The sequence below is a fragment of the Empidonax traillii genome, unplaced genomic scaffold (genome assembly GCF_003031625.1).
Source record: "Empidonax traillii isolate 1590-97213 ecotype Southwest subspecies unplaced genomic scaffold, ASM303162v1 scaffold451:size1465578, whole genome shotgun sequence".
In the NCBI taxonomy this organism is placed as follows: Eukaryota; Metazoa; Chordata; class Aves; order Passeriformes; family Tyrannidae; genus Empidonax; species Empidonax traillii.
The window spans coordinates 1,050,912-1,072,932 of record NW_020955644.1 but is presented as its reverse complement, the minus strand read 5'-3'; the positions used below and the strand labels follow the sequence as shown (position 1 = coordinate 1,072,932).

Below are 22,021 nucleotides of genomic sequence, written 5' to 3'. Positions count from 1 at the left end.
AGGACCTGCTTAGCCACAGATAAGCCTTGTAGCTTCTCCCGTGGGCAGGGACAGCCCAACCCCTGAACCAGCTCATCTGGGTTCACCAGGGCCCAATTCTGTGTGATGGAGCCCTTAAAAGAGAGGTAAAGTGGAAGTATTTTGGATTTCAGTGTGCTTCAGCCTCCCCTCCAGGCAACCAGCAGTTCACTGAATGTCTTCCAAGAACAAGCTGAATGGCAGCTGGCATCAGGTCCCTGCAAAACTGGCATCCCAGCTCCAAAAGCAAACCATCCCCTCTCCTCCCCCCCACCAGCCTCTCCATTACAGCCAGCCTCTTCTAATGAAGACACAGATTTTGTTTGCCTGCAGTACCACTAATGCAACCTCTGTAGGTTCCACTTTCCTCAGCAGTGCTGTCAAAATGCCCAGTTTGTGTGATGCTGGCACTGGCACTGTCCTAGGGCAGGACTTCCAGCAGACCTCATGCCTAATTTCCACTTCAGATGGGCTCAGCGGTTGCCTGCTCTTTGTTTGAGCTGACTGAGAAAAAAAAAAAATATCCAAAAGGAAGATAAGGTACAATCCCTGATATTCCACCTTATTCCTGGTCACTGCTCTTCCATCCCAGCCTTGGGATGGAAGGCACAGGGAGAGGCTGAGCTGTAACATTCAACAATTGGCTCAAGTCTCCTGCCAGAGGTATCAAAGCTCTATCTTTGCTCTCAGATCCCCCATTTAGATTTCCTCCCAAGCAAATCCTCATAAAAAAAAAGATACTGTTTTGCAATATCTGCTCTTTCCTTTTCCAGTGTTTTAGTGCAGCATCCTATCTGCTGTAGGGCTGCCAAGGAGCTCCATGGGAAATATTCCAACCCAGACTCCAGTGGAGTCAGTGATCTCAGCAGGTACCAACAGGGCCTGCTGGGTGTGTTACCTCACCAGGAGGATTGCTAATAAGAAAAATGGAACTGATCTTTTTTTTTTTCCTTTCGGGCCACTTCTAAAAATACTTCTGGGAATGCTCATCTTCCAAAACAACAGCAACTAAAAAAAAAAAAAAAAATCCATAACCTGCCTAAGATGCATTCCCCCAGGAATCTATTAATTCTGTGTACAGTAAGTCAGCTTCCTTAATGTACCACTTCAGCTGTGTTTTGGCATCTGTCAGAGACAGAGTTATTCCTTCACTTAAGGATCACAGCACCAGCCTGGAAATGGCATCCAGAAGAGGCATTTGCAGTGAATCACTGGGACACAGGGGTGTGTTTAACCGCAATGCTTCAACCAGAGATGAATTTGACCCCCCTGGGAGCAACAGGCAAGGCTTTGGCACTTCTGACAAGTTATTCTGCCGTGTCTCCCATCCCACCCATTTCCTCCCCTGAACAGTCAGATATTGCTTGTTGGTGTCTGGGCAGAGATTCAAGCCGTGAACATCCTTCTCTGATTTCAGGGTTTAGGCATCACACAAAACACCAGGCACCCATTACTTGTGGAAAAGGGGGAAAACATTTTACAACACCTAATAGCTATTTTAATGCACACCATTGTCTTTGAAAATGCCAGTCCTCAAAGACACAGCACAGATTAAAGTGTGATGAAACCACAGTGAGTTTCGAGACCAGGAACTTAAGTAGTAGCAGTAGTAGTAGTAAGAGAATGTCCTTAAAAATCTGCCACCACACAACAGAATAAGGGAGAAAAATACTCCTGGCTCTCCCATAGCACAGACACTCTCAGGACAACCCCAATTGCTGCTTTTCCTTTCATTTCTGAGGTGTATCTGACCATCAGATCACAGGGGAAGTAATATGTTTGAGAAATATAAGCATCTGGTTCACTGATACAGGGCAGAAACCAAAACTACAGAGCCCTGGCTTTCTCCTCTCACATCCAAGTTATTGGATGTGCTATTGGGCTATTGCTGTTTTGATGAGTGCTGGAGACAAAGCTTTCTGTGTGAGCCAAACACTGCTGAACTCGGGCTCCCAACCTCTCATCCACCTCTATTTCAGAGGTTTCCAGCAGATCGAGCCCCTCAGGTTCACATTTTCTGCTCCAGCTGTGACTCAGGAGGGTTTGGCAAATAACACACCCAAGTTCCAAGGGGCCCAGCACTGCACAGCCCTGAAGGTCAGGCAGAGCCAGGTTTAAGCTCAGAGAAGGCAGGACAGGTTGTGCTTTGTCTCCCAACACAGCCCAGGGTTCAGGGCACGTCTGCTGGCATTCAAAGGTCACGTCAAGCTTAATGCATTTTGGAAAAATACAACAGCACAGGTCCTTTTTCTCTTTACTGTTCTGGCTCCTGAGCCTTGACATCATGTGTCAGCAGTCCTTCCCACATCTCCTCCCCAGCTATGGAACACCTGGAAACACACAGGTTTGGAATCCAAGCCGAGCCCCTCACCTCAGTTTACAACCCAAAAATCATTCAGGAGAAAAGAGAAAACCTCCTAAGAGCCAGGAGGAAAACCTGGGAGCTGGCAACACTGGAAGCGTTATCTTTACCCCCGTGAAAGCTCATGCTGCAACTTGTATTTCTGTTTGTTTTCCTGGTTTTACACCTGGTTTGGGTTTTGTTCCCCACCCCTTTCTTTTTGTGGCTGTTCAGGGATCCACCGAAGAGGAACAGCACATGACTAAAGGCACCTCCTTAATCGAAAGCCAACACCACCATCTGCTGCACTGCCTGGAAAAAACAACCGTAAGTACCAACACGATCCTTCCACAGCGCCCAGGTCTGGCACGGGCTCCCCGTGGCCAAGGTGTGCCCACGGAATGCTCTGAGGTGGCTCTTGCTCAGACACACCCAGCACATCCCCACCCGTGCCAGAGGGGCTGGTACTAAAGCTCCTGATGTCGTGCAGTGGGTTAAAAGCACTTCTATTTCATTGTCTTCTTAAAATAATAAAACCAATCCCTGTGCAAAGGGATGAAGGTGAGGTTATCTGCTGCTCCCCAGTCACCTCCACCTGTATAAAGTCAGCAGCAGGTTGCTCAGTCAAGGCCACCTGAAGGCAAAAATAAGTTTTCAGCACAGAATTAGGGAGATCCCAGAAACAAGGAGTTTAATTTTCTTCAGTGTTTCTGAAAGAGAACTAAACTGCATTTGTCCTGTACTGTCAGTCACACATCATATCCACCCATCATTTGTGCCAATTAGCAATTAAGGACAGTTCTGCTGCCTTAAAGAGGAAGAAGATGCTGGTGGTGACTCCGAACCACGAGCTGGTCACCCATGCCAACAGGCTGGAAAGAAAATAACCTTTAGCCCATGAGATGGCTCAGAGCAGATGAACTCTATTAATGGGTTTAAAGGTTGCACATATCTTTTCTCATTTCAGTCTGGTTACAAGGGCAAGGTAATTTATCTCAAAGCCAGCCAAACAGTTTCTACAGCATGACTTTTCTGTTTGCATCGTGCAAGGTGTTGGCAGTGAGAGCTTTGTTTTTTTATTATTAAGTGATTGTGTATGCAGAAGTCTCTGGGAACGTTTCAGATGTTTATTTGATACATATGTTTTGCTTCCAGGTTGATGTAAAAGGTTCTGCAGTAAGGGAACACATTATCTATACCATGATTCATTCTAGAGAGAATGAAGCGAGGTTAACACTTGAAATATTCATGCCTTTTTCTATCTGCATCCATCATCAAATGTACTTTTGGTTTCTGACTTGCCAGAGCTTTCTTTTAGATAAATCACCTTCACTTCCATAGTTTGGTTTGTGCTGGAATAACACCACTTAGGCCTCAGAGATACACTGGAAGAAGGGTGCTGATTAATTATAGTGATCTCTGAGCCCAAAGAGCTCTAAAGGTCACCAAGGACAGTGAACTGATTCTTCCTGTACCAATGACTGTTGAGTTTGTTTTATAAGAACTCATTGTGCCTTTATTTCGACCAGTTTTTGGATGTTACATAAACCAGCAGATATTTCACAGCCTGACTCTTCAGTTTGGAACTTTCTGCCTGAAACCTTCACGACCACGACCCGTGTTCCACAAAAAAAAAAAAAAAAAACAACAAAACCACTTCCATCTGAGAACTTTGAGCAAAACTGGGTGAGGCAAACAGGAGCTGACAGCCCTGCCTGCGGGGTCTGCCCTTGCAAGGCCCGATTTTATAAAGGCTTTTAGAAATTCTGACCTCTGCACAGGGCAGGTGAACCTCTCTGGGCTCTGCAGGAGCTGCTCTGTTATTAATGAGCCGGTGAGCGCTGGAAGCTCCGTGGCCAAAGCAGACCCTAATTTGGGGATGCAGGGTAATTTGTACCCTAGTACCTGTCTGGATGAGCCTAACAAAGGTTTGGTTGCCTCCAGCACACAAACCTGCTCAGACAGTGAGTCCCAGGCCCTGAAAATATTCCAAATGTCGCTCTTTTCAGCAGAGAATGGCAATAACAGCCATGCTCGGATTTTGATTAAAACCCAGAGAGAGAATCTGCACGACGTTTAATGCGTTTTCCCCCTGCATTTTTCAGCCAGTTATTACCATGATGCAGCACCAAATCACACAGCAAGTTTGGATTCTGGCCTGGAATTATCAATCCAAACAGCTCAATGGGTTTGTGTGGAAATTCTGTAGCTCACAAAAATCTGTTAAAACACTGTGCAACAGTTTTCCTTCCCGAAATTAAAATGGTAGTAAAAGCATTTTGAAACCCTGAAGAGTCATTTTGTGACCAGGTCGCAGGAATGGAATGAGGAATGTACCGTGGTTGCAAACTCGTTTCAATGGGCAATTCACCTTTCCTTAAACCAGAGAGGACTCTCAAAGTACATTATTTATTGACACTGTGTCTGGGTTGTCACCAGCACACACTTACAGCTGAATGGCTGTGAATGGCTCACAAATCTGCTGTGTCAGGTGACAAAGTGACCCTGGAGTACTTGTAGCTGCCACAACAGAGATTACTTTGTCATATTAACACAACAGATGGAGTTTGTTCAGACAAAAGGAGGTTGTTCCTCTCATTCCAACTCCATGGACATTCACAGGCCATGTTTTCTCCAAGTGCCTCGAATCCAGTCCTCCAGCCCAAACCTTTCTCCTGTGTTTTCACAGAGTGTGATCAAACCCCACACCCACTGGCAAAGCAATTCCAGTTCTTGGCTCGTGAATCAGCAGCTGAAAGTTTGTTTTCCTTCACCTTCAGCTCTCGAAAGATCAAAGCAATAACGTTGTGATGGGTTTTGTTCTGTTTCCAAGAACACAACACTCAAAAGCTGGAGAAGGAAGGAGCAAAGGGGTCTGATTCAGGCAAGGTTTGGTGCAGAGAAGGTCCTGTTGCCCATTCAAACTGGAGTGAGCTGGAATGCTGAGGCAAGAGATGCAGTGCTGGGAGTAAACTTCTGAATGCTGGAATGGACAATCAATTGTGTTTTTATCTTTTGTTGGCATGTTGTCCCATAGGGATTGTCCTATCTTGTGGATGATCCCCTGTTATCTGTACGAGCTTCCACCATCAAGGTATTTCCTTTTTAATTCGATCTGTTTTCTCTATGGTCTCTGTGACATTGTCTCGACAGTGTTTGCTGGTTTTCTCGTTCTTGGTCTTGTACTTGGGAGTTTGTGCACGTGGCTCCCCTTGGTTCTCCAGTGCTCTTGTTTCCTGTGAGAGTTGTTAGTTGTTCTGATGGAATCTGATGGCTGCCTTCAGCATGGTTGCTTTTGTTTCCCATCCTTTTTAGGGACTGGATAAAGTCTGTTCTCTAGAACTAACTGGGTGTTCGTGTACACACAGACACACACGAGTTCTTTCTTCCAGGATTTCTTGTTCCTTAGCAAAATAGCTCTTTCTAGATTCAGCTTTCTGAATTTCCTTTCCCTACACACTTCCCACTCTCACCTGCCATGTTTATTCCATCCATCCAAGGCACTGCAGGGATGCTTTGAACCCAACAGCCAATGCAAGACACATCCTGAAATTAGATTTTATGTCCAAGTGGGCATCCAAATAAAACACTGTCCTGTCCCAAACATAAAAAAAAGGGGCATGAACTCCTCCATGTGTCATTCCAGGATTTTTGAAGGCACTTCTGGAATCCAGACACAAAACTGGGAGGAAATTCAACCACAAGAGGTTAACCACCTCAGACTGTGTAAGCAAGGCAGCACTGACATAATCCTGTGCTTTTCTCACTGCAACAGCTCCTCTTGTTCCCCTACAGACACAGGAGAGCCAAATCTCCTCGTGGTTGCAGTGAGGGCAGAATCATTTTAAGATCTTTTTAAAGCTCATTTTAGAACCTTTCAAAGACCTGCCCAGTGCAGATACTTCCAGGCACAGGGGCAGAGAGCCCAGGGGCTGACACTCCCCCACCAGCCCAGCCAAAGCTGCCGTTGCACACAAAGTGCTGTTGGGCCAAAGCTGTCGGTGCCACCAGAGGGTGATAACTCCGTTTCCTCCCCCCCCCTGCCAGAACCACGAGTTCATAGATGAACAGATGTTCGAGCAGAACTGCATGGAGAGCTCGATGCAGAACTACCCTTCCTCCCGGAGCCCCTCCCTGTCCAGCCACCACGGCCTGACCACCTCCTGCTGCTCCCGCCGCAACAAGAAGACCACTCACCTTCCCAACTCCAGCGTCCCGGCCACGCGCCTGCGGAGCATGCAGGAGCTCAGCACCATCCACATCCAGTGCAGCGAGCAGCCCTCCCTCACAACCAGGTATGGTACCAGCCTCTCAGGGGCATTATCCACCTTTACCTTCTTTATCTACCTCTATCATTATCCACCTGCAGGGCTCTTCTCCAGCCGGGGAGAGGGGGGTGGTGCTGGGGGAGTTTTCGGTTCCCCCCCCCTTCTAGTGATAAATGGCTCCAAGCTGCTCCTGGAAGAACCAGGTCCAAGCCAGACTATAGTGCAGCTCTTGGGCTGGATGTTAGGAGAAAGTTCTTCCCCCAGAGGGTGGTTGGCACTGAACAGGCTCCCCAGGGCAGTGGGCACAGCCCCAAGGCTGCCAGAGCTCCAGGAGCGTTTGGACAACACTCCCAGGGACCGGGTGGGATTTTAGTCCTTTGCAGGGTCAGGAGTTGGACTCAGTCCTTGTGGGTCCTTTCCAGCTCAGGATGTTCTGTGATCCTTCTCTGGCCAGATTGGATGTAGAAGTGTGAATTCCAAGTGACACCTGCCCAGGAAGTTCTCATGGCTGCCCCAGGACCACCTCCCAGATGGCCCAGCACTTCCAAACCTTTGCTGGGAGCAGGCAAAAACAATGGGCTAATAGTGCCTGTCAGCAAACGCTGTCAGGGAGCTGCACACACTGACGTGGCCCCCCAGGGACACTCACTCCACTGATTTTCATTGTCCAACAGTCTAAATTGCAACTCTAAGCATCACTGGGAAACAAATAAGGAGGAATTTCACAGTGCTGTCTTAGTAGCCCCCACCTAAAAAGCCATAAATGACACAGGTGAATTGTCCCTGAATGGAAAACTTTGCAAATTCCATTCTATGCATAACTTGCTGGGAAAAAACCATTTATTCACCGTAACGTTCTTGCAAACATTAAATTACTTTCTAAATCCCCCTCAGCCCATTAAGTTTCTTGTGCACCAGGGCTGGTTTTGAACTTCCCATTCTTCTTCTCCCCACTTCTATCAAAGGGATGTAGAAACTGAAACAAAGCTGCCTTGAGGGCAGCAAGCGATTATTTTGTGCCAGAAGGGCATTTCAGAGCATGAATTATGAATGAATAAGCACAAAACAAGTCTCCAGCTATTTCACTTGCAGTATGACAATATTTTAAACCAGCACCTGAAGCAGTAATTTCGTGGAATGTCAACTATTCTGCCTATTTCAGTGGGTGCTAAATCAGATGCCTGTGATATTTTTAAATGTCAACACTTATTTCACTTGCTTACCAAACTGTGGAAGAATGGAGAGAGAGAGAGAGAGAGAGGGGGGGGCGAAAAAAAGCTTTTAAGTTGTTTTTCACGTGGAATGCGACTAACTGGGGGTACTGGTTACCACTGGCACAACCACCCAGGCCCTAAAACTGCCCCACTCTCAGCTTGTGCCCGAGGCATTGAGGGGGCAGAATGGGTCCTGCTGTTCTTGGGATCCTTGAGAGATCAAAAACCCGTCCCCTGGGTGAGTCAGTCTGAGATAACAACAGCCAGAGCTTTCCAACTGGGAGCTTTGCACTTGGAAAGGACAGACCTTGTGTTTAAAATGAACGTGTTGGGCTGGTAATAGCAGACTCCTGTGGCTGTGCAGATGCACAGAAACCAACCTATCATTTTCCTGCTGTAATTAATTATAGGATGCAATTGATGCAGATCTAATAAGAATGCTCCCAGCTGCCAGATCCTACTGCAGAGAGAGGAGGGGAAAAAAAAAAAAAATAGAAAAAATCAAGGGACAGTGAATTTGAAAGAGGTATTTGAAATGCAAGGAAGACAACATCTTCCTCAGAAAGAACTACCTGTGCTCTGAAAAGATGCGGTACACGGGGCAGTGTGTTTAGATGTCCTCCTAAATAAACTACAATTGTGCAAGAAAGAAATGGAAACAGAACAATTTGCCCCGTGGAAAGCTGTTTGCTAACCAAGGGCAACATTACCAAAGCGTAGTGTCATCCGGGCAGACACAAACGATTTCTTGCAGGAGCGGGGTGGGGAGGGACCTTTTCGGCAGAGTCTTCTGAATATTTCAGGATGTTTCACCCCTTCGCAGCAATCTCGTGCCGAAAAAAAAAACAAAAACAAAAACAAAACCACAAACAAACAAACCAAGTCAAGCACTAAATTTGTTTTCTAGTCGTTCCAGCCTCAACATGAAGTCAGACGACGGGCTGAGACCGAACTGCAAAGCTGCCCAGATCACCACAGCCATCATCAGCATCCCCACCCCGCCCGCCCTCACCCCCGAGGGCGAGAGCAGACCCACCCCCGGCAGCCCCGGGCACTCCACGAACATTCCCACCACCACCACCACCACCACGGCCAACATCGTCAAGGTCTCTGCCTTGTAAGACGGTCTCAGGAGGAGGCTGGAAGAGCCAGTGGCCCCCTCTTCCCTCCACACCCCTCCACGCTCCTTTCTTGCTGCAACTTGTGCCTGGATGGACCGACCCCGACGTTGTGTCAGCGGATTCCCGGCGGAGATCCCGCGGAGGCAGCTCCCTTCGGACAGGGGACTGAGGAAGGAGAGGAAAGAGGGTGGTCGGAGGTAAAAAAAAAAAAAAACAAAAAAACAAAACAAAACACCAACCCGCCTGGAGAGCGTGTTGTGCCGCTGTAAAACGGGGCAATTAAAAACAAACAAACAAACAAACAACAAACCAACCTGTGGAGGAGGCGCTGGAGGGGAAAAGAACCGTCGTGGCAACGAGAGAGTCAATAAAGCAAACGGAAATATAACACTGTGTATCGCAGCACCTTTTTAAAGGTTTTTAAATGGATAATATTTATTCATGAGGAAATGACTGAAAAGGTGAAAAACAATGGATTTTGTGAATTATTATTCTCTTTTTTTTTTTTTTTTTTCTCCTCGTTCGTTTGTTTCTTTTTCATGGAGCAGAACCTTTAAACCGACCAAAATTTCACATTTCTCGTGGTTTTTTTTTTTTTTTCTTTTATAGGAAAAGATTTAGGCAAAAGAAGCCACCTGTCACAGAGATCTCTCTCCATCCCTCTGTGTGTGTGTGTGTGTGTTGAGTGTGCAGCAGGAAAACACTGAATTCCAAAGGGCAGAGCACGTTCCCATGATAGGGAAACACAAGCATGTATCAGCACACACACACCCCCACACACACCCCTCTCTCACCTTGGATGGCATTTTATTTAGACAATTTTGTACCCGCCTTTTAAGTCAATACAGTGCAATTGCAAACAGTGTGTTTGTCTGCTAATTATTGTCTGTGAAAACATATTTGTGGAGAAAAACTAAACAACAAAAGAAACAACAAAAAAAAAAGAAAACAAACAAACAAAAAAAAAAGACAGGCTTTAGTAGAGTTTTAGTCCCACATGGGTATCTGCTTTCTATTTTTGTTATCACTTACTTGTAAGAGTGTGACTAGACTACGGTTCTGTATTTTTAAAAAGGATAAAAAAAAAAAAAAAGGTAGGATTCTTTTTTAATACTGTACACACAAATGGCAAAGAATGGAAGCACTGAACTCAACTGCATCAAGCATTCATAAGTCTAACAGAGGTTTCTTGTAATGTATGCCCATGCTTTTTAATTTTTGGTTTCTATGTAGAAATTCCTTTGCTAGCACTGGACGTACAACCCATTGTAAATAGTAGCCAAATAATGTCTGGATTTATACTTGATAATAATTAACCCCAGAGCCAAATATCTTGCATGGACAGAGAGGTATTTGGCTTTTTCACAGTCTTAGGGCTCCAGTTGTCTCATCAGTGGCTTCTGGGTTGCATTGATTTTGGGGATAGACTAGACGAGCAATTTTAGTTCTCCAGGCCCAGCACAGGATCTGCTTGAGAAGGGGGAGCAGTACTGGAGCGTGGAAAACATCTGATAACATCTGGCACAGACAGCATTTTCTTTTCACAGCCCGGCACTCAGTTTGGGAAAAGTCTAATCCTGTACTACTAAATCAACCAAAAACTGGAGAACACTGGGTGGTACTGCCAAGCAGCTCCCACTGCTGACCAAGCTGTGGCCAGTCCTACCCCCTGAGATCCTCCCAGGAATTATTTATTGTGAGGGAACACACGGACCTGAAACGTAACTGGTTTTGTCCCCCCCATATGAGCAATTTTTTTCCTCCCATTTCCAGGGGGATCCCCTTTTACGGGCATGACCCAGGAAGGGCAGAGTGAGGAACATCATCACCTGCCTTCCCACTCCTTTGATTCCTGTGGTCATGCACAAACCTCTTCAGTGACCCACCCCCCTCCCCAGCAGCTTGTAAGGAACAAGGAAAGACAACCAGGGTCCTGTTCTGAGCAGGGATTTCACCAACACCAGAGTCAAAAGAACAACTCAAAGCACGTCTGAGGCTGATTCAGCAAAGGGATGACCTTTTTTCTTTAACACTTGCCCCAGCCTATCCTGATGTAATATTTATAGCCACATACACATCCACATAGAAATAACCACACACACACACACATGTATAGATAATTAACAGTCCTCCATGCTGACTTACACATAGGAGCTGACAACCTGCTTTGGTAGCACTGCTGCTTGTCTGTAGAGTGGACTTGATGGCTGATGCATTAACCCAATGCCCTCCTTAGAATCCTACAACATCCCAGGAATACTAGAACCATGGCTAAGCCACCAGCTTCTACTCATTTATCCCAGTGCTGCAATATGTTACCCCAAAACTATGTTTAGCCCTGTTTTTAATGATTAAAACGCTCTGCCTTTTGCTGCTTCCTGTAGGAGGTTGTACTGCAGTTAATCTTATCATTATTGAGGGGGTTTTTTTCTCGATGTTTTAATTTAATCTTTGCTTTAATTCCATTAACTGTCATCATCTGCTCCCCGTCTGAACACCCTCACCCTTGTAGATCAGAGGCCTTGCTCTCCACCAACCTCCCTCCCACCTTGCAGCCTCATTTACACTGGCACAGAGTGAGGGTGAAATGTGCTGGCAGGAATGAAAAAAATCACAGAGAATCAGGGATTCAACGTGGCTTCTTGGTGCTGCCTCTCTTATTCCTGATTTATCATCTCTCTGCACCCGTCTCTCTATCTGTAAATAGCCATCAGAGCAGCCCTCAGCCAGAGCACTCCTGGTACTTTTAATTGCTATCAATCAAAAGGCTTTTTGGGGACAAAAAGAATATAAAATCCAACATTTTTAAGAGGAGAAATAAATAGTAAGGAAGAAAGCCAGCCCTAAGGGTTTCTGGGTGGCTGCCTGGGCTCAGCTTGTCAAGGCAGCCACGGCCTCTGCTCTCTCCCGTGGAAGAGGAATTGTTATCCCTGCTCAGAAATCCGTGGTTTGCCTCTCCTGCCATGATCTGAGCAGGTGCTGCCCCACGCAGCCAGCTCCTCAGCACAGACTCTCAGAGTCTAAAATCAGGCAAAATGAAGGGAGTCTGAGCTAGAGGAACAGGGCTAAGGATATTTCCAGTGGAGGCAACAGCTCCCCTAAATCAGCCTCCCTAAGCCACAAAGATCTTCCCAATCTTCAGATAGCAACTTATAAACCATGGCTTAGGTAAGGCCAGGCCAATCCCGAATATTCCTCAGCCAGGACTTTACCTGGAGGGTGTAGATTGTTGTCTCCAGAGGCCCCAGTGCTGCCCAGTCTTACCAGCATCTCCCTCCCTATTCCAGGGCCAGGCACGTCCATCGATCCCAAACCGAAAACCAGCACCTACCCCAGCATTCCTGGTCATTCCTGAGGCATGGAAAGGGGCTTCTCCAGGTGTGGGCTCCCTCTGAGAGGAGAAGCAATGCAGGAAAACAGGCAGGTTCTAGAAAACAACCCTGCTGGCCAGACTGTCCACCAGGAGAGTGTTTGCAGATCATGTCCAAGCCTTTCCCCCTCCCCTCATTCCTTACTTTTTATAGTTTTAGAAAATATCTTTCAAAAAAAAAGAAAAAAGAAAAAAAAAAAAGGATTAAAATGGATTATTTGTACAAAAGGCAACGGGAAGGGGGTTATATTTTTTCAGGTTTCCCTAGAGCAATATCAAAAATATCAAATTTTCTGAGCATTTTCTTTCCTTTCCAATTTTTTTTTTTTTTTTTAGGGAAAACAAATATATTCATGGACTTTCAGCACATTCTGTCAATAGGTTTTCTCTCTTCCCACCTGGCACTGGGCTGCAAAAAGGAGTCACACCCAGCTGGCTGAGAATTATGAGAAATATTTTTCTCATGTAGGCTTTGACTTCCATCTCCTCTGTCCAAAACCCACCTTTTACTTTCGTTTTCCTTAAAAATCTTAAGGACACCCATAAAGAAGAGGCCACAGATAACACATCTTGGCACACAAAAATTCAAGGATTATAAAATTTAATCTATCCTCTGCTAGCACAGGGTCCTTCACTGTGATATATGGCACTGCTATTTTTAGATTAAGATTGGATTAGATTTAAAATTCCCCAATGACTTCCTCTACTTCCCTGGGGAGCTTATTCCAGAGTGATAGCCCTCGATGCCAAGGATTTTTCTCCAGCTGTTCAGCCATAATTCTCTCCTTATTTTCTCCTTTCTTGCTGCCATTTATACTCCCTTGCACTATTTAAATTATTCTCCTTTCCACAAGAGGAATATAAAACTTTCTACAGCAAATTCTTCTCCCAGAGACTACTTTTATCCTTTAAATAATTACCATTGTTAGAAGTTTCAGGGGAAAAATAACCTAAATAACACACATGGCCTCAGTGTGAAATAAAGTTAATGAATAATTCAAAATACATCCTTCTTTAATTGGCCAGAAACCCTAAATTTAATCAGTGCCACTTGTTTAACCCAAAACTATTGACAGTAAACTGCAACCCAACATTTACCATTCTAGTTTAGGCAGCTCATGGTGAGCACACGAAAATCAGATCAATACCAGCTAAAGAAAGCAAAGTTTCTTCAAATATTTTGCTTCTTTAGGTAAAGAGGTTGCAAACATGTTGTATCTTACATGCATTGTAAAGAAAATTCAGTAGATTCCAAATCATGTTTCATTCAGGTGCTTGAAACATCCCTTGGGACCCTGTCACATTTTTCTGTGTTGGACTAATGCAGAGTTACAATGGATGGCTGTGAACATCAGCAGCTCTGAACTGAAAACTTCATTCTGCTTTTGAATTTAGGTGAATTTTCCACATAATTTACCCATCTAGTCTATCTTAATTGAGTTTCTTTTAAACCACTTCTTTTTCTCCAACACTCTGAGCCAGCTGCAGCAGATCTATGGCTTTAAAGCCCAGGTTTTTAGGCTTCCCACTTGCCATATGCACTTCTAATGGTTTTAAAAACTGTAAGAGCAAAGGGAAGGCAGGGAGCACATGGATCAGAGCCAGGAGACAGAGCATCAGCAGTTCTGCTCCTGATTGTCCTGCTGAACCACTGAAGAGACCCCGAAAAAGTCACTTCACCTCTCTGCCAATTATCAAACCTGTAGGGAAATCAACCCCCTCCTCTTGCAATAAGTGGAGCCCCCCCAAAAAAAACCCCACGGGGAATTCTGGAGCCAGAAGTGCTGCTTGTGTTCAGGAAGCAAAACCTGTGCCAGAAAGGCTTCGGGTGGAAAGGGGGGAAAAAAAACAAAGACCAGGTGACAAAGAGCTTGTGAAAAAGCCCCTTCCTGTGTTCTCAGTCAGGTCTGTTCCTTTGTGTGTATCTGTGTGCACGTGTTCCTCTCCCTTTTGGGTTAAATTAGTGCTAGTCCAGGAGTCTCAGCTGTCTGGGGGGAAGGGACCACCCCCACCGAGGGCTCCTCTCCGTTCTGGTGCCACTACAACTGGGAGCTCCCACCTTGGGCCAGTGGAGCATCTTCCACGCTGGTGTGATGGTCTCTTTTTGATAAATACCAGTATGGCATTCCAGAGGTGTTTTTCTTTAGGAGTTTTATGTTCTGAGAAGCTCTCAACCTTTCTTCTTTTCTATTTTCATACTCTGAATGGGCTTTGCTTACAGAGGACAGATCCGAGCTGTACTGTACACAACTGCAGGTAGCTTCATTGGAGAAAAACTTTCTAGAAGAACCAAGTTTCCTGTTGTCTTCTTTTGGATTGTAGTGCATATGTTGAAAACTTGTATATCATTTACAGTATTGAGTCTTGTGCCACTGCTGTACCTGATGTATCCAATCCGGATTAAACAGAGTATGTGCCACAAATACCAACATGATGCTGGAGATTTCTTCTGAAAAACAAAACAAAACAAATCCTGGGAGGTTCTTTCGGAGAACTTTGGGTGTTCAACTAAGTCAAGTTGCATTTAAACACTAATAGCTCTTGTTTAAGCAACAATTAATGAAAACAGTGAGCTGGTCACTTATTAGGGGACTCCTAACAGCTTACACAGACTTTTCTCTCCTGCAGTAAAGGTCGGGTCCCACTAGGAGCCCTCACTGCCCCAGCACAGAGCAGCCCCAGAGCCCATCCTGGGCTACATTCCCACACCATTCCCGAGCTAAATCAGTGTTAGAATCCTCCTGCACTCTGAAAAACGAGTCTGGGTCACACAGGTTAAAGTTTAGAGCAAACATCCCACAATAAAAGGTCAGAAAGCCCAGGGACTGCATAGGGAATTTTGTAAGAGTGTCAGGAACTCTCAGGCAAGTGGACTGTGTGAGCTGAGGGAAAACTGTGTGTTCCTCAAAATAAAAGTGGCTGAAGGCGAGGAATCCAACACCTCTGGAGACACCCAGAGCACCAAATTAAAGCAGCAACTCTCCTGGGAAGGGAAGCTTGTAGGTAGGATGCACTACCAAGAAAATTCCAGCCTAACTCTGCACAAGGAAAAGAAAACAACCAAAAGCAGGCTCTGGGTGCTCTGGGGAACACTGGAACACTGAGAAATCAAGGAAAGTTGCTGAAAAAAATGTCTAATGATCCCAAACACACTAAAAGCTAGAAGATGAAGCTTTAAAATCAGTGCAGAGTCAGCCCAGGGTCAGCACCCTAAGCCAGCCAGCATTCCCATCTTTTCCTGCTTCAGGACAGAGCACTTGCAAGCCAAACAGGAAACATCAATTAGTTTTAGCACTAACAGGTAATTTCAATTCTAATTAAAGCTTTCCCGTAAGTGTGGCAAGTTTGATATTGTTGCACCCAGAGGGACAGAACAATTATGATTGCTGCACTTTCCCTCCATAATTAAAACCATCCTCTCCCTCACAGCTTGGGCTGCACACCTTGCTATAGAATGTTATTTACACAGTGGTAATTAACTGGATTTAAATTAGCAACACAGGCATTGAGATGCATGTTTCACTCTGTCACTTAACCAGGATATAATCAGTGCCTGGTGTTTACCAAGAGAATTATGGAACATGGAATGATCACCAACTATAAACAGACTACGGAGTCACAGGGAATTCACAGGGAATTTCTCTTCACTTTGACCATCCTTTGTTCACTTTGGACTGTAAAGATTAAAACAGAGCATCCATCTGCCTTTCTTTTCCTTTTATTAACAACTTGTAACACCATCACTGTACTCATGTAAAACATTTACCAAAGCACAACTTGCTTATAAAAAGACAACATTTTTCTTCGATCCCCAACCATGTCTGTCTGTTCGTGTCCTTCAGACCAGCACAGCTTTCAAGGATCATATCCATTTGCAGGTCCCAAGGCATCAATCCCCACTTTTCAGGAGCTCCTGGAGATACACAGAGTTCACATGGTAGGCCCTCATCCAGCTGAACTGCCTGTAACTCTCCCTGTAGTGAGACACTGCTGCATAGTAGCTCTGCCAAGCCTCATGGTAACATTTCCAATAGTCCTCATAACTCCAGGCCTCAGATGGAGCATCATCCCAGGAGCTGCAGGTCCAGTCCTCTTCATTTTTCCTTGTGGAAGAACTAGAAAACTGCTGGTTGTGGCTTTTCTTTTTTTTAGCATTTTGTTTCAGAACTTTCTTTTTCCCTTCCTTTTCCTTTGGGACCTGTGAGGGCTCCTGAGGCTTCTCTGGTGTGGGACAGAAACCTGAACGACCCTGATGCCTTTTGGGGACAGCATTTTTCTCCTGTGGGTCTGAATATACTTCAAAGCATGAGTTGTTCTCCCTACTATTAGAGGAAGCCCTGGAAAATGCTTCAAAGCATGAGTTGTTCTCCCTGCCATTAGAAGTAGTCCTGGAAAATGTTTCAAAGCATGAATTATCCTCCCCACTACTAAAGGAATCCCTGGAAGTGTCTGAACCATCACTGTCACCAGAAATGTCACCGTTTGCTGCTGTCTCTGTGTGATGTCCCATCTCTTCCCACTCCACATCCCCATTCCTGGGGAGCTCACGTTGCTCTGCTGGGCCTGAATAGCTCCTTAAAATTTCCACTTGTCTCTCAGACCCTTCTTTGATGAAATATTCATAGTCCTCAACAAAATCGGAGAAGCTCCAGGGATTGTTGAGCTGGTTTTTGAAGGAAGACAAGCATGGAATTTTGGGAAGGTTTTTTTTCAAGGCCTCCTCATCTGGAGCCTGAGTGTTGTGGCGTCCATCTGCCCTGGAAACAGTTTTGACTGGATTCCTCTGCTCTGTGGGGCAACTGGAGGTTTGGGGGGTCCTCCTATTTTTATTTGCAGGATTTGTGGACTTTTTTATCTGCTTTTGCTTCTGAGACTTTTTTGGCCTTTCTGCAGAAGAATTATCCCCTGGAAGATTGGAGAGAGGCTGAGGTGCCTCTGGAAAACCATTCTGGGCAGGCTGCAGCACTGGATCCTCTGGTTTTGACACGGTGTCACAATTCACCAAAGGTCCTGGAAGTACAGCAGGTTTAACTTCCACCTCCCCATCTTCAAACTGATCCATCATTCCAGGAGGTATTGGCTCTGCACAGAAGGGAAACAAGCAGGCACTTAATTAAGTCCATCCTTCCCCCTAGAACTCAAATGAGTACCCAAATAAAGCTCTGCAAAATTGTATGGTAAAACACTAAATTATGGCTACAAAGCAACCCCTTCAGTTCTTGGAATTCTGCTGTTTTAATTACTCCTTCCTTCCTCTACTGTATATTCCAACTTGAGAAAGGTTTAGTAACAGATTTTTGGAAATCTCAGTCCATTTTCACTGCTCCACACAACTGCAGCAGCTCCACAAGGACTCATCACCACAGAGTATGAAAAACCTGGCATGAAAGCAATGAAGCTCCAGCAGAGAAGCCACAAATCAGCTCCCTGGGGACTTGTCTGAAGCTCTGAATAGCAGAGAACAACCAAACCCCAGCTGCATCCCAAGCCCAGAGCACACCTGGCAGAGGAAGGAGCTGCAGATTACACTTCTGAGCGATTTTCATCATCGTGTTCTCCTCTTCCCCACGGCAGCAGTAGGTCACAGACAAACCCAGAGTGCCTGTGACACACAAAAGAATTAATTAGTCACCAAAGAGAGACAGCAAAGCAAGGGAAAGTGCCGAAAATCCACGGATTTGGCTCTTACCAAAGCGCCCAGCCCTGCCAATCCGATGCATGTAGGTCTCCCAGTCCACAGGGACGTCCAGGTTGACAACCAGGTTCACTTTCTCAGCATCAATGCCACGAGATGTCTGCAGAAAACGGGAAGGAGAGAAGGGGAGTGAGAGCTGGACGTGCTGAACAGAGCTTGAAATAAACACAGAGTCACAGGGTGAGGCTGGAAGGGATCAGATGATATCAGTTATCAGATGATAATTTTTCACTGTTATAATACAGCTTAAAGCACCTACAATTTTCCAACCATTTGACAGTATTACAGGTAAAACAGGCATGTTGCTTTGGGACATGAAAACCAGGAATCATTTTCCTTCTACCTTCCACACATTAAATACAAGCCAGGATGAATTTTTTCCCCCCAGCAGCAAAAAGTCCAACCTGACAACATCTTCTCGTGGCAGCACCTCATACCACCAACCAAATAACAAAATTCCTCAACAATGAGAAGCTGAGTGTGTCTCAAACATAACCACTGCTCTGTTTAGCTGTTTGCCAAGTCACTTGGGTACTAGAGAAACAAGCTCTTCCTCCCCACAGCTCCCACGCAAAGGAAACAATTCTGAAGTCCCTTAACTTTGAAGAATCAACAAAGCAAGGGATAAATTAATTTATGAACCAAATCACAGACTGGTTTGTGTTGGATGAGATCTTAAAGATCATCTCATCCCAATCCCCTGCCATGGGCAGGTAGATGAGGAATAGGAGGCAATTTTCAAGTTCACAGCGAAAATAAGTCACAGAGCCTCAATGTGCTTGATCAGCACATTCATGTTCAATTCCAAGTCAAATCTAATTCTCTGAATAACTTTATGTGCAATAGCCCTGCGTGCTGTAAAATCTGCATAGCAGGTAGTAAATCTGAAATAAAACCTGTCAAAAGCTCGTTCAAAAGCAGTAAAAACTCACCAAGTCTGTGGAAATCAGGACTCGACAGTGGAACTGCTTTAATTTGGCCATAGCATCAAGTCGTTGGTTTTGATTCATGTTGCCTGGAAAGACAAAAATTAGAAATAAAGTATATTCTACAGCTTTATGCCCCTCACCTTCCAGAAAAAATCCCACTTTGTATCATCAGAAGTAAGTTAGAGAAAACTTCCTCAAACAGCAGTTACAAATGAGTAAACAAGGAACAAACAAAACTTGAAAAATATGGTAATTACTACAGAAAATAATTCTATTGGTTTTAAAGAGGAGCCAATTATGCAGATGCTTAACCCATTCAAATAACACTGACTTTAGATGGATTTTAAACACATAAGCCACGGAAGCTGAAGTAAAAATTCAAGTTTTCTAATAAGCAGCAGGTGCCAGCTTACAGCTTTTATAGAGAACTGAAATAGAGATTTAAATTCAACACCTGCATCCCAAAGAAGCCCAGCTTCAACCTGCAAATGTGAGGCAACTCTCTCTTTGCAAGAAAGGCAATGCATTCATAAAAATGACACTGAAACAAACGTGAAAACAGGGAAGTTAAATATTAATTTTTACATTAAGTCTCAAGAGACTTATGAAGATTCAAATGCCATTCTCAGTCATTTAATCAGAGGCCATGTTAACCAAGATTTAAGATTAATTTTTCTATTTTAGGCTGCATTTATGCACAATTTCAATAGAATAGAAAAGATTCATTAGAAATTGTGAATGGACTCACCTGAAATGCACTCAGCAGGGAAGCCTCTGGATGTCAGGATTTCAGCCAGATGTTGAGCCCTGATGGAATACAGACAAGGAAAATTGGGAATAAAACTGCATTGCTTTATTTTCAGTAGCTCACGCTGCATTCCTCAGGCTGTGTTTCAGATCTGAAATCTGCAGACTGCTCTGAGACCTCACAGGTCTCATAAACTTACCAATATCCATAAATTTATCCCTGACTGGACATTACAAGCACTGCTTTCAAAAAAGCTTTTTACAGATTTTATTTCACATTCATCACCTGCTGTGCAAATTGGAGAAGACCAAGGCCTGATTGAACGGAATCTTGCTGAACAACTCCTGCAGGTGCTGGGTTTTTTCCTCAAATGTTTTATGTGGAAGTGGATGGGAATTCACAATTTTGTAGTACTGCTTCAGCCCTGAGAAGGAAACCCCCCAAAAAAAAAACAAAAACAGATTAAGAGTTGCCATAAAAACATGTACAGTGCTATGCAAACTGTGTCACTGCAGCTAAAGGAAAAAATTCCACTTCAAACACACAGAGGTGCCAAATAAGAACCACCAGGAGAGGTTTTTCTCATAAAAGCTGAAATATTTTTTGAATGGATAAAAAAACCCAGAGAGTTACATCTGTCACTGATGTTTTAAATACACAGAATCACAGGATGGTTTGGGTAGGAAAGGACTTTAAAAACCATCTCATTCTATGGCCTAGTGAACACCTTCCACTAGAAGATTCACTTGGAATCAATGCTTTATAACTAAACAACTCAGCTGCAGATTGAAATTATGAAAAATCATGACTTTTAAAGGTACATATTTTGGGTTTGGTACATTCCTCTTCATCTATTGGCAACAATATCTCTAAAACTGGGTATTTACTCACCGAGGAGGCTTGGATCAGTGGGGTTCAGCCTCACAAAGGTTGGCTCCCTCATGTACCTGGTCAGAGCATGAGCCAAGGACTCAGGGTAAGTAGCTGACACAGCCAACATCTGCTTATTGGCTGGGAGGGAGGAGTAAATCCAGCTGGGAGACACAAACATGGGAATAATTAACAAAACCCCCGTCTAATCTACTGAGAAATGCACGAGATGAGTGTTTTTCCTTACTTGATTTGCTCCTGGAAGCTGCCTTCCTCCAGGAGCTTGTCTGCCTCATCCAGGATGAAGAGCCTGATACTGGCTGTGTTCAGGTAGTCCAGCTCTATGAGCTGTTTGATTCGACCTGCCCGTGAGGAAAAGAGGGAAAAGAACTTCAAAAGCGTGAATTGAAAGGTTCTCAAGGCAAACTTGTAAAGCTTTTTTTAAAGAGTATTTTAGTAAGACTTAAAAAAGGGCATATTTGGAAGAGACGCAGAATAAAATGGTTTGGGACTTTAAATGGTCCTAAAAATGGAAGGGACCTTAAAGATCATCCAGTCCCACAAACAAACAAACAAAAAAAACCACCCCAGATATCAAGATACCCCAATTATGTCCAATTATCACACAGGGCCTGAATCACAACGAAGGTTCCTCCCTACCTGGGGAGCCAACAGCGATGTGGCACTTCTTCAGCCTGCTCTTGTCCTGGCTCAGAGGGGTCCCCCCGATGAACACGTGGCACTCCAAGCCTTCCATTTTAATCGCGATAGTCGTGATCACGGCGTGGATCTGCACCGCGATCTCCCTGGTGGGCGCCAGGACCAGGATCTGCGGGGGGCGAGGATTAAACGTTGAGAGCCGCAAGGTGGCTCCGACAACAAAGGCCCTTTTTAGGGGCTTTATACTTAGATTTAAACTGCTGTGCATCAAGGGCTTCAACGCCCTTTCCCCCCCCCCCCCCCAAAAAAAAAAAAAGGGGGTTTCTGTCTCAAAGAGCACCGGGGGCTCACCTGCGTGGCGGGGCTCTCCAGCAGCACCGCGTCCAGGGCGATGGTGGCGAACACGCACGTTTTGCCGGTGCCGGACTTGGCCTGAACGATGAGATCTGCAAAGAGCCCCCACAGAGAGGTCAGGGGAAGCCCCCCCAGGGTGGCCCTGGTTTGCCCCCCTCCCTCCTCCACCCAAGCCCCGCGCCCGCCCGGCCCGGCCCGCTCACCCAGCCCGCAGCGCCCCAGCGGGATGGCTTTCAGCTGCACCGGCGACGGCCGGAGGAAGCCGGCCGCCTCCAGCCCCGCCAGCACCGGCGGGGACAGCAGGAGGGAGCCGAAATCGGAGGGGCCGCCGGGCACCAGCACATCCCGGGTGCGGAACCGGCCCTGAGGCGGCGGCGGCGGCTCCGTGGGCGCCGCCATCTTGGGGGGGGTGAGGACGGTGCGGGGAGGGGGG

At 45.4% G+C, this 22,021-nt stretch overlaps 2 protein-coding genes across 8 annotated transcripts in view; one reads left to right on the top strand and one right to left on the bottom strand.

Annotated features, from left to right (window-relative positions):
• KCND3 (potassium voltage-gated channel subfamily D member 3) overlaps window positions 1-9,082 on the top strand; it is a 116,299-nt gene extending 107,217 nt beyond the window's left edge. For 5 of the 6 annotated variants that reach the window (XM_027895156.1, XM_027895154.1, XM_027895153.1 and 2 more), the window contains 4 exons: window positions 2,594-2,686; window positions 5,397-5,453; window positions 6,407-6,654; window positions 8,749-9,082. In XM_027895156.1, coding sequence (XP_027750957.1) covers window positions 2,594-2,686; window positions 5,397-5,453; window positions 6,407-6,654; window positions 8,749-8,962 — 612 coding nt within the window. In that variant the 3' untranslated portion in view covers window positions 8,963-9,082. The remainder of the gene's footprint in view (window positions 1-2,593; window positions 2,687-5,396; window positions 5,454-6,406; window positions 6,655-8,748) is intronic. The other variant, XM_027895158.1, reaches the window with a different exon arrangement.
• Window positions 9,083-16,037: 6,955 nt separating this feature from the next.
• On the bottom strand, window positions 16,038-22,021 carry DDX20 (DEAD-box helicase 20). 2 transcript variants are annotated; one of them, XM_027895206.1, is made up of 12 exons: window positions 21,792-22,021; window positions 21,586-21,680; window positions 21,235-21,403; window positions 20,822-20,936; window positions 20,596-20,738; window positions 19,990-20,128; window positions 19,705-19,763; window positions 18,960-19,042; window positions 18,022-18,127; window positions 17,833-17,934; window positions 16,744-17,414; window positions 16,038-16,692 (listed from the first exon to the last, which is right to left on the bottom strand). In XM_027895206.1, exons 1-12 carry the CDS (start codon window positions 21,985-21,987, stop codon window positions 16,222-16,224), a joined length of 2,349 nt encoding a protein of 782 aa, XP_027751007.1. In that variant the 5' UTR covers window positions 21,988-22,021; the 3' UTR covers window positions 16,038-16,221. The 2 variants fall into 2 exon arrangements, with proteins under 2 accessions (XP_027751007.1, XP_027751006.1); XM_027895205.1 differs by having other exon boundaries at window positions 16,038-17,414.

Coding starts and splice junctions, on each gene's coding strand:
- DDX20 (XM_027895205.1), bottom strand. CDS start 21,987: ATGGCGGCGCCCACGGAGCCGCCGCCGCCGCCTCAGGGCCGGTTCCGC. Junction 20,129..20,595: donor CACTGATCCAAGCCTCCTCG/GTGAGTAAATAC, acceptor TTTCCTTCTCAG/GGCTGAAGCAGTACTACAAA. Junction 17,415..17,832: donor GCAGCTCCTTCCTCTGCCAG/GTGTGCTCTGGG, acceptor CCTTCTGTGCAG/AGCCAATACCTCCTGGAATG.